The sequence below is a fragment of the Babylonia areolata genome, chromosome 13, assembly GCF_041734735.1.
Source record: "Babylonia areolata isolate BAREFJ2019XMU chromosome 13, ASM4173473v1, whole genome shotgun sequence".
Taxonomy (NCBI): domain Eukaryota; kingdom Metazoa; phylum Mollusca; class Gastropoda; order Neogastropoda; family Buccinidae; genus Babylonia; species Babylonia areolata.
In genome coordinates this window covers 17067424-17086803 of record NC_134888.1, presented here as the reverse complement: position 1 = coordinate 17086803, position 19380 = coordinate 17067424, and the positions used below count along the sequence as shown (strand labels likewise).

The window sequence follows — 19380 nt, the reverse complement described above, 5'->3', positions numbered from 1 at the left end:
GAACATGCAAAATTGTGATTAAGTAACAGTTTCCATAATTGGAAGGTAACTGTTCCACTTTCTACGGAAAGCATGATGATTCAGTAGTATATAAGATGCATGTTCTTTGATTTTGTATCTGTATCTGAGCTGTGTTTTAAATGCATTGAGTTGTGGTGGTTGTATATTGAATTTGCATTTGTACAGAAAGTTTTTGGCAAGTAAAATGATGAAATCTAAAATGTCATCTGTAGCAAATGTGTGTGAGTTTCCAAATAAAACTTAATTCTTCACATAATTGGGCATTGTATACATTATTGCATTTGTTATTAATATCAGTTTAGAAAGCAGTCCAAAATCTCTGCGCAATCTCACATCTCCAAAAAAGGTGTTCAGTGGTTTCTGGATGTGATCCACAGAAGCTGCATTTATCGTTATGAGAGATATTCATATGTTTCAGAGACCCCCTTCATTTTACTTAATTTGGGCATGAATTGAAAGTAGTACATGCACTTAGGTTCAGCAGCCCATGGGTCTTGGCTGCATACTTTTCAATATTATGAAAGTGGGTTACTCATGCCCATGACATCATCACTTTGTTCCCACTATCTTTAAAGGGGGTGAAGTAATGTAGATACATGACAGTGAGGAAAAATGTGTGTGTTTGAAAATAGATGGGGATTTTCTGTTGGTTTATTGAACACATGATGGTAATTTATCTGTTGCAGGTTGTGTGCTCAGAATGCGACCATGTGTCAGTGACCTATGAGCCGTTCATGTACCTGTCTCTTCCCATTCCTCATGCCATGGAGCGCCAGATCTGTGAGTTCTGCATATATTTGTATTATGAAATAAAAAGGGCTGAGTCTCATTCAGGAAGCTAAACCCTGGTCATGTTGTCAGACATCACATATGGCTCTTCCCATTTGAGACACATGTTTTTAAAGTTCGGCAAGAAAAACAACAAGGGATATACAGGGTGGGAAAGGCATAGGAGGGGAGTGATTATTTCTTCGGGAAGGAAGTAAGAGGGAAATGAATATGGTAAAAAAAAGAGAGGGGAAGGGGAGAGAGGAGGGATATATATATATATATAATATATATGTATATAAGTCCTGTGTGTATAAAATGTTTAATATCAGTGGAAATTTTATGTGATCTCTCTGAATGCTTAAACCTGTACATAACTGTTTGTTGTTACGTAAACTGATCTTAGACATTTCAGTGGAATTTTATGACATCTCTTTGGATCCAAAAATATGCATGCGTTTTCTTAAGGTATATCTGTGTGTTTGTCTGTAATTATATTATTACTAAGATTATTAATTTGGACATGTGTACTAGGTGTTAAGAGATCTCTGGATGCCAGAACATGAACATGTCTTTTTGGTGTATATGTTTGTTTATGTTAGTTATGATTGTAATCATTATCAGTATTATTAATATTATTATTGTTATTATTATTAATAATTTGGATGTTTATAGGTGTGGTGTACGTGCGGCCACACAAGTCAACAGTACGCTATATGCTGACGCTGCACAAGAATGACAAGGTGCAGCAACTTCGCCATGAGTTGCAGACCTTGACAGGCACGGAGAACACTGATGTCATCATCGCTGAGGTCCTCGACAATCATGTCTCCAGGATTCTGGTAGGTCATGGGGGTGAGGGTGTGGTGGTCAGGGAGTAAGGATGGATGCAGACAGAGGTGGTAGTGGGATAAATCAGGGGTTGTTGTGGAGGGTGTTTGGTTGACAAAAAGTGTTACAACAGGGGTGAGAGTACTTCAGTGTAATACAGTACAGGCATTTTTTGGAATTTTTTTAATAAATATTTGTTTTTGTAGTTTTTTTTTTTTAAAGTACTTATTTCCTTTCCCTGAAGTGACCCCTGGGCCCCAGCATCAAACTTTTTTTTTTTTCAAAATACTTTTACTCATTCATTCATTTAAAAAAAAAAAATTTTTTTTACAATGCACAAAACTTACCCAGCATCAAAACTTTTCAGAATTACAAATACCTATATCCCGTCCATGTGAGAAGACCCATCCACATGAGAAGAGAAGCATGTGTGTATGTGTGGGAATGCTTAAAAAGTTCAGCCCTTGCCATATGGTGTTTGTCTGCTGCTGGACATGCCTGATGCATCCAATTTCCTTCGTCAGTTTTTGAGAGGCAAATCAAGGGAAAAGATTCAAGTTGGTGTACTTGCTGTTTAGAAGGTTTGAAGAAAGATCGCATCCCTTAGGCCGCATTCAGCTCATGTCTGAGAGGAGGAGGAAATTCCAAGAAGTTTAGTCTGTACTGTGTGAACGGTCGCTCTCAGCATGGACTGTGTTGTGCCATGTGCTTTATGGATCATCGTGCTCAGTTCTAGAGGTTGTGTGCAAACACAGGCGCGGGTAAATGTCATTGTGGAGATAAAATGGCTGCAAGGAAGATTATGACAAACATATATGATTATATAAATTTAAAGAAGTTAGATATTACTGTAAATTAATGTTGCTGACAGAAAGCAAAATATGGCTGCAAGGAAGAATTATGACAAATATATATGATAATATAAATTTAAAGAAGTTAGATATTACTGTAGATTAATGTTGCTGACAGAAAGCAAAATAAATCTGTAATTTAATATGACCGACAGAAAATGAAATGAGTCAGTGCAATAGAAAAAAAAAAAAAGAATGAATAAATAGACACTTAATCAGACATAAAAAAGAATGAGTCAGTACCTGACAGCAGGGAAGCGTGGTGACCTTACACCCTCTGACCTCTGCCCTCAGGATGAGAACATCATGCTGCGCTACGTCAACGACACGGCACGCACCATCTACGCCTTCCAGATGCTCCCCCCACCGGAGATGCCCCCCCAGGAAGAGGTGACGGCAGTGGACGACCTGATACCTTCCAGCCCACCACACATTCCCTCTCCGGAACCATCCTCTCCGGCTCCAAGCGGTGGTGCCTCCTCAGCTGCCGCCACTGATCCCTTTGCTCAACCTCTCACCATTGATGTTTCGGGGGGAGATGCTGTGGCAGTGCGTTCCCCCCCATCCCCCTTGCTCAGCATGGACCAGGTGAATGCCATGCTGAATGCCAGCGGGGAGGTGGAAAGGTCAAGGTCGCCGTTGGCCAGCGAGGCAGCCACAGCCCTGCACGGGGTAGAAGGGCCGGGTGATGACTACGATGGAGCGGAGGGGCTGGCCGCTGGATCCAAACTGTCCGGCGTCATCGACGACACCACCACGTCAGAGTTTGGTGGGGCAGGGCCTGGTGGCAAGGAGGAGGAGGAGCTGCAGGCGGAAGGGGCGGACCCCATGCTGATGGGCACGGGCCTGTGGGAGTGGGGGGGCGGTGGAGGGGGTGGGCGGGATGAGTTCCTGGACCACCACCACCACCCTTCTCACCACCACCACCACACGGCACCCCCCACCTCCCCCACTTCCCAGCACTCGGGGACCTTTGCCCCCAGGGACCTGAACCTCAACCTCAACCTGAACGTGGAGGACTACTCCACGGAGGCGCTGTTCCCCCAGTCCCCATCCTCCATGGACGTGGAGATGGACCACATCCCTTCCGCCTCAGACCTGGCTAACCCCCAGATCTGGCCCGGGCCGGAGGACATGGGGGGTGTGGGGGACAAGGGAGGGGGGGATGCGGGGGTGGGATCCTCAGCTATGATGGACCAGTGGCAGACGTGCGCCATCTGTCTGGAGGAGCTGATGGACAGCCACCTGCTGACCCACCAGAACTGCAAGGGGGTCTTCTGCCACTCCTGTCTGGAGGTGGGTGTTTGGTGCTTCATGTTTTTTTGTTTTGTCACTGCTTGTAAGAGTGTGTGTTTGTGAGTGTGTGTGTTTGTAAGATGAAGTGAAATTTATTCTTGTGTGTGTTTCTCTGTGTGTGCTTGCATGTGTGTGTGTGTGTGTGTGTGTGTTATGCACACACTTGTTTGGAGGCTGGTCCTTCATGTCCTTTTCCTGTCACCGCTTTGTGTGTGTGTTTGCGTGTGTGAGATGAGATGAAATAGTGTGTTTTTCTCTGTGTGTGTGCATGCATGCATGCATCTGTGTGTGTGAATGTGTGTGTGTGTGTGTGTGTGTGTGATGGATACACTGAGTCAGAGGCTGGTGCTTCATGTCCTTTTTCTGTTACTGCTTGTGTATGTGTTGTGTGTTTATGTGTGTTTTATTTTATTGACACACTTATTTAGAGGCTGGTCCTTCATGTCCTTTTCCTGTCATTGCTTTGTGTGTGTGTGTGTGTGTGTGTGTGTGTGTGTGTGTGTGTGTGTGTTTGTAAGATATGGTGAAATTTACTCTAGAAATGAAAGCTGCTGTGTGTGTTTCTCTGTGTTTCTCTGTGTGTGCATGAACTTTGTGTGTGTGTGTGTGTGTGTGTGTGTGTGTGTGTGTGTGTCTTTTGGACACACTTGTTTAGAGGCTGGTGCTTGATGTCCATTTTCTGTCACTGCTTTGTGTGTGTGTGTGTGTGTGTGTGTGTCATATAGACGTTCTTGTTTATAGAGGCTGGTGCCTCATGTCCTTTTTCTGTCACTGCTTTGAGAGTGTGTGTGTGTGTGTGTGTGTGTGTGTGAGAGAGAGAGATTAGGTGAAATTTGAAAAAATAATAACGATAATAGTAATAGTAATAACTGGACATTTATCAGCGCTTTCCTCATTGCACAAATCGCTTTACAATCCACACACACACGCATACAAAACACACTCAGTCATCAACTCAAAATCATGCACAATAAACATATATATGTGCATACAAACTTGTACGTACAACATAAAGATATGTATATACATACATACATGAAAGCCGCTGTGTGTGTTTCTCTGTGTGTGCTTGCATGTGAGCATGTGTGTGTATGTATGAGTGAGATAAAGTGAAGTTTGTAGAAATGAAAGCCTGCCCATCATGGATGTAATACACTGACCATTCTTCTTCTCTTTTTTTTTTCTGGCAGATGTCGGCAAAGCACAGCGGGGACTTGGCAAACAGCTGTCCAGTGAGTGATGCCCCCTGGGACACTGTCTCGCTATGCTCACATCTTTCTTGTTTTTCTAGTTTTTGAACTTTGTGTAAGACATGGAAAAAAGGGTTGAATGTTAAAAGGGGCTCTGGAGTGTGTGTGTGTGTGTGTGTGTGTGTGTGTGTGTGTGTGAGTGACATTTCTGTGACATGCTAAAGGCCATTGCACTTTACAGGAATTACTTATGACCACTTTAACCCCCACCATGTAGGCAATCATACTTCATTTAACTTGCATAGTAACTGATTGTGAACAGAATGCCAAGCGTGTTTTTATGTTTTAGTTGCATTTTTATATACCCCCCCAAGTAGTTTCCTGAAATATACTTATGTTGCGTTGCCTCGTCTTGTCTTGTTTTGTCTTGCATTGAACAAAAATATTCACGAATAACCATCTGAAAACCTGTGTTGCAGGTGTGTCTCTGTCCTGTGGACGTCACACAGGACTTTGTTCCTCTGGCGTCCAGCTCTGTGGTCAAGTCTAAAGTCAGGTCAGTGAGGAGTTCCATGTGTTTGGTACGCCTGTTATTTGTTGTGTATAATTTTGTGTATTGTGTATGATAATGTTTGTGTTCAGTTTGTGTGACTGTGTTTTTCCAATCCTCTGGCAAAAAATTGACAGAATATTCAACACATGAGGCATGAATATGGTTGGTTTTGCCTGGTTTCTCCTTTCCTTTTTTTTTACTTTTCAGTTTAACTTATTTGAGGATTGGTGCAACAGCTGAGTAGTTTAATTGTTGGACTTTAAATCTGAGTGTCCTGGGTTTGAATCCTGGCTACTTTGCCTGTTGGGAGATCAGTCCCATCTCCCAGGTCAAAGGATGTGCAGACCTGCTAGTGCCTGAACCCTTTTAGTGTATTTACACATGCGGAGGGGTGGGTGGGAGGGTGGGGGGGCGGGCAAGGGGGGTCAGGAAGAGAGTATCTGTCTGCTAGACTTTCTGTTGTGAAAGGCTCAGGCTACGTTCACACTAAGCCAGCCAGTTGCTGCTAGCAGCTGACAGCAACTGGCTGAGAATTGTGAGCACGTCATTTGCACTTTCTGCCATGTATTCCGGCGGTAATTGTTCACACTGGTGGCCAGCTATCTCCAGCCAGGTGTTTGATTTGTCTTATGTAGACAGATTAGACAGCTGGCTGGTGCAAGGGATGAATTTTTTTATAATACTAGTAGCGTACACCCCCATGCTCCCCAAATTTGTTTCTTCTATCTGGAGAGTGCCATAGCTGAATCATCTGGCTGTGTCTGTCAGAAGTGTGTTGCTGTGTCAGGTTGATGGCAACTGGCTGGGCAAAGTGTGAACATAGCTGCATCATGAAAAACGGTTTTACAAAGGAGGTGTTTATATGTTTATTTCATTGGATTTTTCTACTGACAAATGAAAACTGTTGGAGGGCATGGGTGGGAATATTTCCATATCATACTGATTTCTGTATTCAGTATTGGAATTTCTGCAAATTTTAAGTGCTTTTTTTTTCTCCATTTTTTTTTTTCGTTTTGTTTCGGTATTGACTTTGGTTAAGCAGGCCCCAAACCACCAGTAGCAAACATTTTGGTGTTACAAAAATCAGTCTCTCATGATTTATTCTTTTTCGTACCAGTTATTGATTCTACCTTGTATGTATGGTTGTGTCCTTCCATCATTGCTGCTGTTGTATATCTACTGAAGATACTTTGCTCCTGCTGTGTGAATCCTGTGATCTATTTGTTGTGTGTGTGTGTGTGTGTGTGTGTGTGTGTGTGTTTTGGTTGCATGTGCTTAAAAAAAGAATTAAGAAAAAAACAAAAAACAGACAAAATAATAACAGCAATGATGATAATGTAAATGTCTGTAAGTTGATATTTTTCCACATTATATGCATATAAGTACATCCATGATATGCTGGGACTAGCTTCTATTGCAACAGTGTTTTCTGATATACTGAGTTTCTTTCGTATTTTTTCTTGCTATTGTTAGTGTTTGTTTTCTGTGATGTTTGTTAAATGTGTCTGTTTTTTTATGCTGTGTAATAACTGAACAGAAAAATAATGAAATTTGTTAAATATGCTTCTGTTCTTTATGCTAAGTAACGATTGAATAGAAAGATTATTAGATTAATGTTTCATGTCCTCCCCGTCATGAACAGACTTCTGGCAGTGGCGGTGACGTTCCGCACGGGTTCAAACCACGTGGTGGCAGGGGGGACTGGCGCAGAGGACAAGGGTGAGGGTCGGGGGGGGATGCACCTGGTGTGCGGCCCTCGCCTGACTTACCTTGCCAGTCAGCAGGACGCTGGCACCCTCTACACACTGGTGGACCGAGTGGTGCCCTTTGTGGAGACCTACTCCCTGCACCTGACTGATGGACAGGTGAGGAGGGCGTGTTGGCTGATGGTGACTCACACACACACACACACACACACACACAGAGACGAAAAAACCCCAGACAAAAACAAAAACAAAACAAAACAAAACACGCACCATCTAACACATGTAGTGAATAGACTTGTTAACCTGAAGATCTCTCTATCTCTCTCTCAACCCAAAGAATGAGTATGAAGAAAAAATTGCATGGTCAGAAGAGAATGCTAACATCTATAAAAATGGACTTGATAGTGATGAATTTCATGACAGTTTGCAGAAGGTTTTTCAGTTATTATACGTTAATGTGAATGATAGTTTAGACCAGTTTGTTACTGCTTTGTATGGAGCTGCTGCATGTATGGTTCGACGAGTGGAACATGGAAGCAACAAAGCGAATGACTGGTTTGATGATGAATGTGTACGAAAGAAAAAGGAAGTCAAAAGGTTGCTGAAAATATTTCAGAGATGTAAAACTGATAAGCCAGAGAAAAAACAAGAGTATGCTGCAGCACGAAAAGAATATGTTAAACTGGGAAAAACAAAAGAACAAGAATTTGAAAATAACAGATTAAAAAAACTAAAAGATTCAGTGAGTGCACCGTATGTATATTCAGTGTTACTATTATTGTGCTGCAGGGTCTGCGATGCTCCCGCTGCGAGTTCAGTGCTCACTGCACCGGCTGCGAAGTGGCCAGGGAAGGGGAGATCACCCTGCAGCCCTGCGACAACCTGACGGTGCACTTCCGGGATGAGCTGCCCTTGGAGGAGGTGGAGGCCAAGACACATGTGTCGGACGACGTGTCCATCCAGGGACTACGCAGCTCCAACCCCATCTCCATCCACGACTGCTTTGAAGCCTTCACTCAGAGGTCTGGTGTCTTTTTTTTTAGGGTCGAGGTGTAATAATGATAATAATAATGATAATACTGTAAATGCAGGTTGACTCTCACAACTCCCAGGCAGGGAGCTTATGGTGTTTACAATAAAAAAAAGAGTTGTGCACGCATAAACATATGCATCAAGTATAGAAGAATGAGCATGGGTCCACAGAAACACACACACACACACACCATCACAACCAACAGAAGTAGTGTGTGTATGTAAGTATGTGTGTGAGTGCGAGTTCATAGTTGGGAGTATCTTCATTAATACCGATTTCTGTGTTTGGCATTTTGATGGATTTTTGTTTGTTTTTTTTATTGAAAAAAAAGTTTTATGTTATTTGTATATTCTGTATGATCATATTTGTGTTTGTGTGACTTTTTTTTTTAATCCTTTGGTGGGAAACACCACAGTATCACTTCACAGTATAGTTGATGCCACAAGCATGTCTTCGGTTTATGTGTTTGAATAATATGACTGAACTTGTACCTGATTTTCTTCTTCTCTTTTTTTCTGCTGCGTCTGCTTCTACGTGTTCTGCAAATTGGTTGTCGACATTGTTTACAGCCCTGACAATGCCCTGTGCAGAGGGCTGGGCAGAAGGCAACAATTTTTGATTATCTTAGGTTTTTGTTGCTGCCCCATCATCTGCACTGTTTCAGTGGCATTACTCCAACACCGTTCATTCTGAGTCCCCCATATACAGCCACACCTGTCGCAGTCCCTGCATTGGCAGTCCACCAGGAACCATCGATGTTAGGTCACCAGGAGGCCACACACCAGAGGAGACCCTGCACTGCTGCTTAATGGGCTGAAAGCACCAATGATAAATGAGTGGTTATGATGACATGGTTTCAGTGAGGTGCTGGATGAACACAACCCCTGGTACTGTCCCGGCTGTGAGCGCAACCAGTGTGCCAAAAAGACCATGACTGTGTGGAGATACCCTGACAACCTTATCATTCACCTCAAGAGGTGGGGGGTTGTTTGTTCGTGTGTATGTGTGTGTTGTGTGGCTGACCTACACATAAATCCAACTTGTTGGTCAGACCTCTAGGTTTGTATGAAACATCAACATAAAATGAAACAAATGATTAGACAAAATAGATTTGTAAATAAGTCAGTACATTATAAACAAAGATGCGTCTTTTATGGTGCTTGCAGGTTTTTATTATTAGCTCTTGTTGTGCAGGTGTGAAACAAAGGTGTGGTTTTTTTTTTTTTTTAATTGTCTGAAGGTTTGTGTTCCATGACCTGTTCAGCAAGTGTGAAATGCAGGTGTGTGTTTTGTTGTGCCTGCAGGTTTGTGTATGCTGACTTGTTGAGTAGGTATTAAACGCAGGTGTGCATTTTTGTGGTGCCTGCAGGTTTTTTTTACAAGGACTTGCCAAGCAGGTGTAAAACACAGGTGTGTGTGTGTGTTTTGTGCTGCCTGCAGGTTTGTTTACGATGACTTGTCAAGCAGTTGTGAAACAAAAGTGTGTTTTGTGCTGCCTGCAGGTTTGTGTATGATGACTTGTCAAGCAGGCTTGAAACAAAGGTGTGTGTTTTGTGCTGCCTGCAGGTTTGTGTACGATGACTTGTCAAGCAGTTGTGAAACAAAAGAGTGTGTTTTGTGCTGCCTGCAGGTTTGTGTATGATGACTTGTCATGCAGGCTTGAAACAAAGGTGTGTGTTTTGTGCTGCCTGCAGGTTTGTGTACAATGACTTGTCAAGCAGTTGTGAAACAAAGGTGTGTGTTTTGTGCTGCCTGCAGGTTTGTGTATGACGTCTTTTCAAGCAGGCTTGAAACAAAGATGTGTGTTTTGTGCTGCCTGCAGGTTTGTGTACGATGACTTGTCAAGCAGTTGTGAAACAAAAGAGTGTGTTTTGTGCTGCCTGCAGGTTTGTGTATGATGACTTGTCAAGCAGTTGTGAAACAAAAGTGTGTTTTGTGCTGCCTGCAGGTTTGTGTACGAGGACCTGTCGAGCACCAAGATTGACAACCGTGTGGTGTTCCCCCACACCAGTCTGGACATCACCCGCTTCCTGGCTGGCCCCTCCACCTCCTTCAACGTCTATGATCTCTACAGCATCGTCTGCCACTATGGCGGTAGGTCTCTATATAATCTCTACAGCATCGTCTGCCACTATAGCGGTGGGTCTGTCATATGTTGGGGGTTAGTGTCACAGATTTGAAACTTGGGTATGGGACCTGGTGGCTCTTTTTTTTTTTCAAGTGCTTGAACCCCATTCTTTTGCACACACGCATACAGATCAAATGTGCATGATTCATGTCGGCATTCAGTGGGTTATAGAAACCAGAATTTCACACAAAAGATAACAAGTTGAGACCAAAAGTGTGTGTGATTGCTTGTGTGTGTGTGAAAGAGAGAGAGGGAGGGAGTTTTGTTTCATCGTGTGTTTTTCTGTATTTTGACAGGAGCGAACTCAGGTCACTATACAGCCTTCTGTTGCCACCCGATGACCAACGAGTGGTACAATTATAACGACGAAACTGTCACCCAGCAGAGGCCTGGTGACAGCGAGTACGACAGCAGTTACATCCTCTTCTTCAGACGCCAAGGTCAGTTAGTGTTCCCTGTCAAGTTTCCATGTATGTGTGTGTCTCTGTGTGTGTGTATGTGTGTGTCTGTTTGTCATTGACTGTAGGGGTTGTACACATTTCAAAGATTAAAAAAAAAAAAAATGCGGTTTGACATTATGACAAGAATGCAGTTTTACATTATGACAGACATACAGACAATAATTATGATAGAAAACAGAATAAACATGACAGAAGAAATTAAGGAAAAAGAATAGCAATTGAGTAATGTTTGAATTTTATTAAGAAAGAAACAAAATAAACAAAACAGACCACAACAACAGCAAAAACCAACAGCAGCAACCACATACACACACATACACAAAAACAAAAACTGTTGGCGAGAGTACATAGATAAAAATTACACATATAATCTCCAGTTGCGGTTTAGAAAGCCGAATATGGTGGATTGTCAACCACAGAAAAGTATTTAAAATTCTGGATTGAAAAAAAAACCGCACTGCCATCCAGTGTACATAATGCTCCAGCCACTCTGAGAAAATTTAGAATCAGTCTCAAGATACATTTATTTTTTGCCAAACATTGCTATGTTATAGGCTGTGTGTAAGTGTGGATGACTGCTTATGAGTGTGTGTAGATGGTAGTGCTTGAACTGTGCGAGTGCAGTGTGTATACAGTGCATTTAGGTTCTCATTATTATTATTATTATCATTTGATGATAACAAGTGTTTACCAGTCCTAAGACATTGGGTTTTCAAAACTATCATTATTATTGTTTGATAATAGTAGTATTTTTTGATCCTAGGTTTTCAATGTTATTGTTGTTTTTGGATGATAATTTGGTGTTTCCAAACCCTTATGCTACTGCTTTTCATTAATGTTGTTATCAGTGGATGACAACAGCAGTGTTTCTCAATGCTAAGGCAGATGATGATGATGATGATGATGATTATCATTATTATTGAATGATGGTCTGGTGTTTCCCAGTCCTTAGGCATCATGTTTTCATTATCATATTATTAAATGTATTATTATTGGATGACAACAAAGGTTTTCACGAATCCCAAATGCACCAGGTTTTCATTATCACTATGATGAATATTACTATTGTTATTGTTATTGGATGGTAACAGTGGTGTTTCCCAATCCCAAGGCACCAGGTTTTCAGTATTACCATTGTAGATATTATTATTATTATTATTGTTGGCTGATCACGATGGTGTTTCCTCATCGCAAGGCACCAGTTTTCATCACCATTATAAGTATTATTATTATTACTATTTTTGGCTGATAACAGCGGTGTTTCCCAGTCCCAAGGCACCAGGTTTTCATTATTACCATTAAAAGTTTTACTCTTATTATTGTAGGCTGATAATGATGGTGTTTCCCAATCCCAAGGCGCCAGTTTTCATTTCTACCATTGTAAGTATTATTATTATTATTGTTGGCTGATAACAATGGCATTTCCCAATCCTTAGGCACCAGTTTTCATTATTACCATTGTAAGTATTATTGTTATTATTGTTGGCTGATAAGGATGGTGTTCCCAATCCCAAGGCACCAGGTTTTCATTATTTGATATTACCATAATAGGTGCTATTATTATTGTTGGCTTATAACTGGTGTTTCCCAATCCCAAGGCACCAGGTTTTCATTATTTGATATTACCATAATAGGTGCTATTATTATTGTTGGCTTATAACTGGTGTTTCCCAATCCCAAGGCACCAGGTTTTCATTATTTGATATTACCATAATAGGTGCTATTATTATTGTTGGCTTATAACTGGTGTTTCCCAATCCCAAGGCACCAGGTTTTCATTATTTGATATTACCATAATAGGTGCTGTTATTATTGTTGGCTTATAACCGGTGTTTCCCAATCCCAAGGCACCAGGTTTTCATTATTTGATATTACCATAATAGGTGCTGTTATTATTGTTGGCTTATAACTGGTGTTTCCCAATCCCAAGGCACCAGGTTTTCATTATTTGATATTACCATAATAGATGCTATTATTATTGTTGGCTTATAACTGGTGTTTCCCAATCCCAAGGCACCAGGTTTTCATTATTTAATATTACCATAATAGGTGCTATTATTATTGTTGGCTTATAACTGGTGTTTCCCAATCCCAAGGCACCAGGTTTTCATTATTTGATATTACCATAATAGGTGCTATTATTATTGTTGGCTTATAACTGGTGTTTCCCAATCCCAAGGCACCAGGTTTTCATTATTTGATATTACCATAATAGGTGCTGTTATTATTGTTGGCTTATAACCGGTGTTTCCCAATCCCAAGGCACCAGGTTTTCATTATTTGATATTACCATAATAGGTGCTATTATTATTGTTGGCTTATAACTGGTGTTTCCCAATCCCAAGGCACCAGTTTTTCATTATTTGATATTACCATAATAGATGCTATTATTATTGTTGGCTTATAACTGGTGTTTCTCAATCCCAAGACAACAGTTTTTATGACCATTACAGGTATTATTATTATTGGTGGCTGATAACAGTGGTGTTTCCCACTCCCAAAGCACCAGGTTTCTATGATGATTATTATTGTTGGATGGTAACGATGGCATTTACTGGCCCTTAGTCAGCAGGATTTTTTGCACTGTCTCTCTCTCTCTCCAGGCCCCCAGCTGCAGTTTGACCTGGTCAAGGAACCCCCTCTGCTGGACGAGGAGGAGATAACCAACGACTTCTCTGCCGCCGCCACCACCACCCCCTCCACCGCCCTCATCCCCAGCCACTCCATGGACCCCACCCCCGCCCTTCCCACCGCCGCCGAACAGTCCACCACCGCGATCGTCACCTTCGAGACGGAGGGCTTCAGTATTCAGAGTGATAGCCACCCTGGCGCCGGCGAGAGTGAAAATCAGAATTACGATTTTTATAACTGAGTCATGTGTGTTGGTGTGATGTTTTTGTGTCAGTTTTTGTTGTTTGTTTTGTTTGGATGTAGGCTGTCAAAAGGTTATTCTTGTGACTTGATGAAGTTCAGATATAGATGTGTTTGTTCGTCATACCTCATATTGTTCATTTTTAGTTTTTTTTTTCCTGTTAGAATGTCTCAAGTGTCAAAGACACTTGCAGTCATTTACACATCACATTCGCGCAGGCGTACACACACCCTCACCTGCACACACACACACACATGTGCATGCTTACACCTTCACATACTCACATGCACATGCACACACACAAACACCCACACCTACGCATACATACTTGAAAAAAAGAAAGTTTAGTCAACGCATATAGTATGTACTGAATATTATGTACCAGTTTCAGGGAGTGGGCAGGGGAAGGGGAAGAAGTTGGGAACAGCCCTGTTACACTGTGTGTGGACAAACATGCATGTCTGTGTGTGTGGTATGCACATGGACATGTTGAAGCTCACGTGCACACAAACATATCCAATATTGCCAACACAAGCTTTTCCTGTCCCACTCACCCATCCACCCACCCCGGAACAGAACCCCAGGAAATGGATATTTATTTGACATGGATTCTGGTGAATTATTGCGTAATCTGGTGACAGAAAATGTGAGGGGGGCGGGTGTGAAAAAGAGAAGAGGAAAAACTACGGCAGGGTTAGAGATTGTCTGTGGGGGAAAAACAAAACTATGAGAATGAGGAGAAATGATGAGGGGAAAGAGAAGCTGACAAGTGTGATGAACTGTCCTTACCTTTGATATGATCCAGTCGCTCACTGAATGAAGGACCAGATGAACCATATCGATCAGATCTAGCTGTTGAAAGAGTAGCTTGAATATTCAATCACCAATGAGGGAGGGGGGGTTAGGGTGGGGGCGGGGTGGGGGGGTGGGGGGGGGCGTTGGGGGAGAAGGAACTTTTTCAGTACTTCAGCATCATTATCATAAGAGAGGTGTATGCATGTATATGTATGCTTCTGTTGTTTGCTGGACATCCTATACACTAGTGAGGGGTGTGGGGGGAGGGAGTTGGGTGAACAATGGTGGAGGTGTGGGAGGTCATAAACCAGTGAGGCAAGGGAGTACACTACTTTCATTTGTGGTTTTTAGTATATACATATGTATAAAAAAGAAAAAAAAAGAAAAAGGGTTTTAAATGTTGATATTTTTGCATTGGATGGAAGCGTGTGATTTACTCATTGATGTTCTTTTTCTATTTTCTTTTCTTTTTCTTGATCTTGTTTAAATGTTATACATGGCGTAATAATCTGTAGTTTTATTTTTTGATGGCCAACACTTCTTTTTTGGTGGGCTAACGATTTCTGTTTGTTTTGAAATAAGAATTCAGCAAAGAACTTAGTGGCAAGCTGACTGTGGAGGAACTGACTGCCCCACGTTGATCAGCTTGCTGCCTGTGATGGACAGAGTGGATTGTTGGCACCAGGTTATACTGCTGTGGAAAGTTCTCGATGATGGGCAGGCCTGGGAGATAAATAAACGATAACACCAAGCTTGTCAGATACTGCAAGTTTTCTTTGTTTTCATCACATTTTTTACTCATCACCCACCCATTCCTGCCCCTACCAACTCCTTTTCAGTTTTTTCTTTTCTCTGTTGTAAATTAGTAACAGCGTCCTTTGCCCTCAACAACAGTGCAGCAGTAGCAGTGTAGAGTGTATCAGTGTTGAGAGATCCCAGTTCATTTTCTGTGCTTTTTGTTCTGTCAAAATTAATTTCTTATTTTATTTGACTGAACCAGTTCTGTGGATATCATCCAGTTGTTCTGTCAAAATAGATTAAAAAAATTCATTTGACTGAACCAGCTCTGTGGATATCATCCAGTTGTTCTGTCAAAATAGATTTAAAAAAATTCATTTGACTGAACCAGCTCTGTGGATATCATCCAGTTGTTCTGTCAAAATAGATTTAAAAAAAATCATTTGACTGAACCAGCTCTGTGGATACCATCCAGCATACTGTACAAAAATTCTTATTACACATACTTAACCGTGACCCACTAGTCAGGACTCCAGCAGGGGTCTGATTCCTGTCCTGTGCAAACTACTACCCGCCTATGCGGAGAAAACGAAAGTAGCTACGGCCAATAACCTCCTGAAGTAGGTTACCTTCCATGTGCATCCCTGACTAGCGCCCTCTTTTTCCTGCAGCCAAGAATTTATTTGACTGAGATTCTGAAATACATGTTGGTAATTAAGTTTTCTGATTCTGAAATACATGTCGACAATAAAGTTTTTCTGGTTCTGAATATGTGTTGACAGTAAAGTTTTTCTGATTCTGAAATACATGTCGACATTTAAGTTTTTCTGATTCTGAAATACATGTTGATCCCTCCTGAGCACTCTTCCGAGGACTGTCCACCCCCCTCTGTGCATCATTGTGTTGACAGCGTTGTAGGACTTCTGCAGCAGAAGGAAGCACATGTAGATCCCAGTCCGTCTCTTTCTGTCTGTGTCCTGCGTAGCTTTGAATTGTAGTGACTGTGCCCTGCTGTGGCGAATTGTGACACTGGCACACATCCGGGAAGCCTTTTTGGCTTGGTCTGCATGTCTCTTGTTTGTTTGTTTCTTTCTTTTGAAATTTTGTATTGCCCTGTTTTGTGTAGTTTGGACAGTCTTTACATGGCTGTTAGTGATCGTCTGGACTGTAAGCAACAGTGTTGAATATCACCTGCTTTCTGTTGTTATATGTTGCAAAAGTGTTTTGCTCTTCTCAAGATCATGTTCCCAGAGACATGTGTTGGAAGCCAGTTTGTCCCTGATGTCAGTGTGGAGTTCATGTTGTGTGGCGCAGGTGTCTGAAGTCACAGAGGAGGCAGTGAATCTCTTTTACCACTGTCCGATGCATTCTTGTCATTTGGGAAAATGAGACGTCTTTTTTTTTTTTACATATATTTTTTAAACAAACTTTTTCTTCAATAAACGAAAAACAAGTGTAAATTTAACAACAATAAAGTTCAGAAAAGACATTTGCCAATGGCTCATTTCTTACCCCTGCTGTTTATCATTGACTGTATGTGTTTGTCTGTCACTGCTTGGTGTAAAGCTGGTGGAAAAGAGGGAGAGATCGAGTTGACAGCTGGTGATGTTTTCTGGAAAAGACTTTTGCAGGGGAAGGGTTGTTTCCCTTCTTCAGTGTGTTTGGCACAGTCGGGAAATGTTTCACTGTTGCTTTCCAGAGTCCGTTTTGGTTTGGAAGGGTTTGACACTAGATTTGAGGAGACATTCTTGATAAAATCAAGGTATGGACACTGGAACTGAATTGATCACACTTTGATGTTCATGCTGAAGTTGATTCATAAGGAAGTTGAGACGTTTGAGCACTGAATTGGGGAATCCAGGCTGCGTCACTGTATTGAGCATCAAAGATCAGCCTTGTGGGAGGCAGTACATATAAAAAAAATTAATCACCATTGTGTTAGAATCCAGCACTGGTACTGTTTTCTCTTTTTCTTTCTTAGTTTTGTTTTTTGTAGTCCAGATACCAAAATTATGTGCATCCATTTTTTCTTGATGTGAGTTGGTGGATGGACATGTTATTTCTCACTGTTCAAGCAACGAATGGTGAAACGGATAGTTAAAATCAAAGCATGAAAAAAGTAAAAACTATTGTTAACGCTGTACAAAGTAGGAAAGTTTGAGTCGGGAGGATGAAAAATGTAAGAACTGTTATAACTTTGTCTTGAGTCTTCAGTAAGAATCTTGTGGCTTCAGCACATATTGTGAAACTAAACTCTTTTTTTTTTGGCGTGTGCTTTTTAAGGACCTTTTAACATACGTAGAAAAGTTGATGTTTGAGTAATTACAGGCGTTGTCAGTGTTTGGCCGTGGCATTTCACATTCCTTTGAGTGTCAAGTGGGGAAATAAGTGGGGCAATTGTTTATTCTCAGCTCCACCTAGTTCTGACCATAAGAAGAAAAAAATAATAGATAATCAAACCAGAGGACCAGAACAAATGTGCTTAATGGAGGAGATTCAAACTGGTATGCTTTTACTATTTTTTGTAATCTGAACAGAAAATGAGTTTGTTTTTGGTGTTTTGTAGTGGGTTTTTTTTGGTTGGTTTGTTTGTTTTTAATAATTGTTTGTTGTTTTTTTTATAGGAGAATTGGCTTGTGAAAAATGCTTAAAATGGTTCCATATATTATGAATTGATTTTTGGTGTAGGCTTTCGTAGTTCCATATGTAGTTGCTATTTATGCCTTAAGGGGCAGAAGGCAGGAAAATGGTACTGTAAACACAACCTTCAGTGTGAAAATGTCTACACACTCTATAGGCTATATAAATCAAGTTCACTTCATTTTGTTTCAAAAGGAATTCTACTTATCTCTCCCCTCCCCCCTCAGAAAAAAAAAAGGTATTCTGTGATAGGATCAAACACAAGTTGACAGGTCTGGGCGATAAAAGTGGTGTTGGTTTTCTTGTGTTCTGTCTGTATGATGTACATGCAATTTTTCTTGGTCTTGATGAAGGGAGAGTGTTGGAAATATGAAGTACTGAAATTGGTGTGTTGTATGTTGTTCAGTCTCTCTCCAACTCTTCATGATGTCTGTGTAGATAGTGTACGAGCATTGTTATCACCGCAGTGTTTTTTTTGTGTGTCGTCAAAAGTCCAAAGGGACCGATAAAGTTCAAAGGGAGGGACTGATCACAATAAACTTTGAAAACAGGATGCCTAGGGCCTCCTCTTTCAGGTTGTCTGCCCTTGTCACATGTCAGCAGCTCAACGGCTTTGGTGTGTTGGTACCTCATTGTTTTCTTTACTGTCATGTTTGGGAATAAAACATGTGAAAGTGAAAATCCGCTTTTTTCTCTCTCTCTCTCTTAAAAAAAGAAAAGTTGTTGTTGTCATCCTCTTCCTTGGATTTGTGGTGGTGTTCTGTCTTCTTAGATCTTCTACCCAGTTGTTGATTTTTTATTTATTTGATATATTCTGCTTGTTTTTGTTGATCTTTGGGTGGGTGGGTGTGAGTGTGTGTGGGGTTTATTCCTTTTCCTTCTTTTCCCTCCATTTCCTTTCTGTTTCTTTTATTTTCTTTTGCTGTTGTGTGTAGAAGGAAAGGCTGCGCTGGTGTGTGTATTGGTTTTGTGAAATACATGATAATACCTAGCATTCTGAAACATATTTAAAAGAGAACTGAATCCAGCAGGGTTGTTGTTTTCTTCTTTCCTATCTTTTTATGTCACCAAGTGGCCAGAGAATTGAATGTTGATTATTGATTAAGTGTCTAGTATGAAACTGAAGTCCCAAGTCTGAAGTATGGTAACAATGACATAGAGCTGCATTAGCTTAGATCATTGCAGTTTCTTCATTTCTGAATGCTTATTTTTGTTCTGTCAGTGAGTTGAAAAAAAAAAAAAGAAAGAAAAAGAAAAAAAGAAAGAAAAAAACCTGCCAATGAAACAAATTTTGAGACTTAATTGCATTCCGAATTCATGTGATTCTCTGTATATACCATCAATGTGTGAACAACTTAAATACATGGCAGACTGAAGGTTTTTGTGCAGAGGTGAGAGATAGAATATCTTAGTGAGATGGTTTGAAGTTTACTGAAGGGGAAAATGAAAATTTGGGGTATATTATATAACTTCTAGGATTTGAATTTGTTCATTAAC

The 19380-nt window shown here is 41.0% G+C and overlaps 1 protein-coding gene across 2 annotated transcripts in view; it reads left to right on the top strand.

Moving 5' to 3' along the window:
* The window catches only part of LOC143289100 (uncharacterized), a 45306-nt gene extending 26721 nt beyond the window's left edge, over positions 1-18585 (top strand). For both annotated transcript variants that reach the window (XM_076597951.1, XM_076597950.1), the window contains exons 10-20: positions 708-801; positions 1465-1631; positions 2766-3767; positions 4958-4999; positions 5437-5513; positions 7153-7375; positions 8006-8238; positions 9110-9226; positions 10198-10343; positions 10674-10817; positions 13442-18585. In XM_076597951.1, the coding sequence (XP_076454066.1) occupies positions 708-801; positions 1465-1631; positions 2766-3767; positions 4958-4999; positions 5437-5513; positions 7153-7375; positions 8006-8238; positions 9110-9226; positions 10198-10343; positions 10674-10817; positions 13442-13710 (2514 nt within the window). In that variant the 3' untranslated portion in view covers positions 13711-18585. The remainder of the gene's footprint in view (positions 1-707; positions 802-1464; positions 1632-2765; positions 3768-4957; positions 5000-5436; positions 5514-7152; positions 7376-8005; positions 8239-9109; positions 9227-10197; positions 10344-10673; positions 10818-13441) is intronic.
* The last annotated feature ends 795 nt before the right edge of the window (positions 18586-19380 follow it).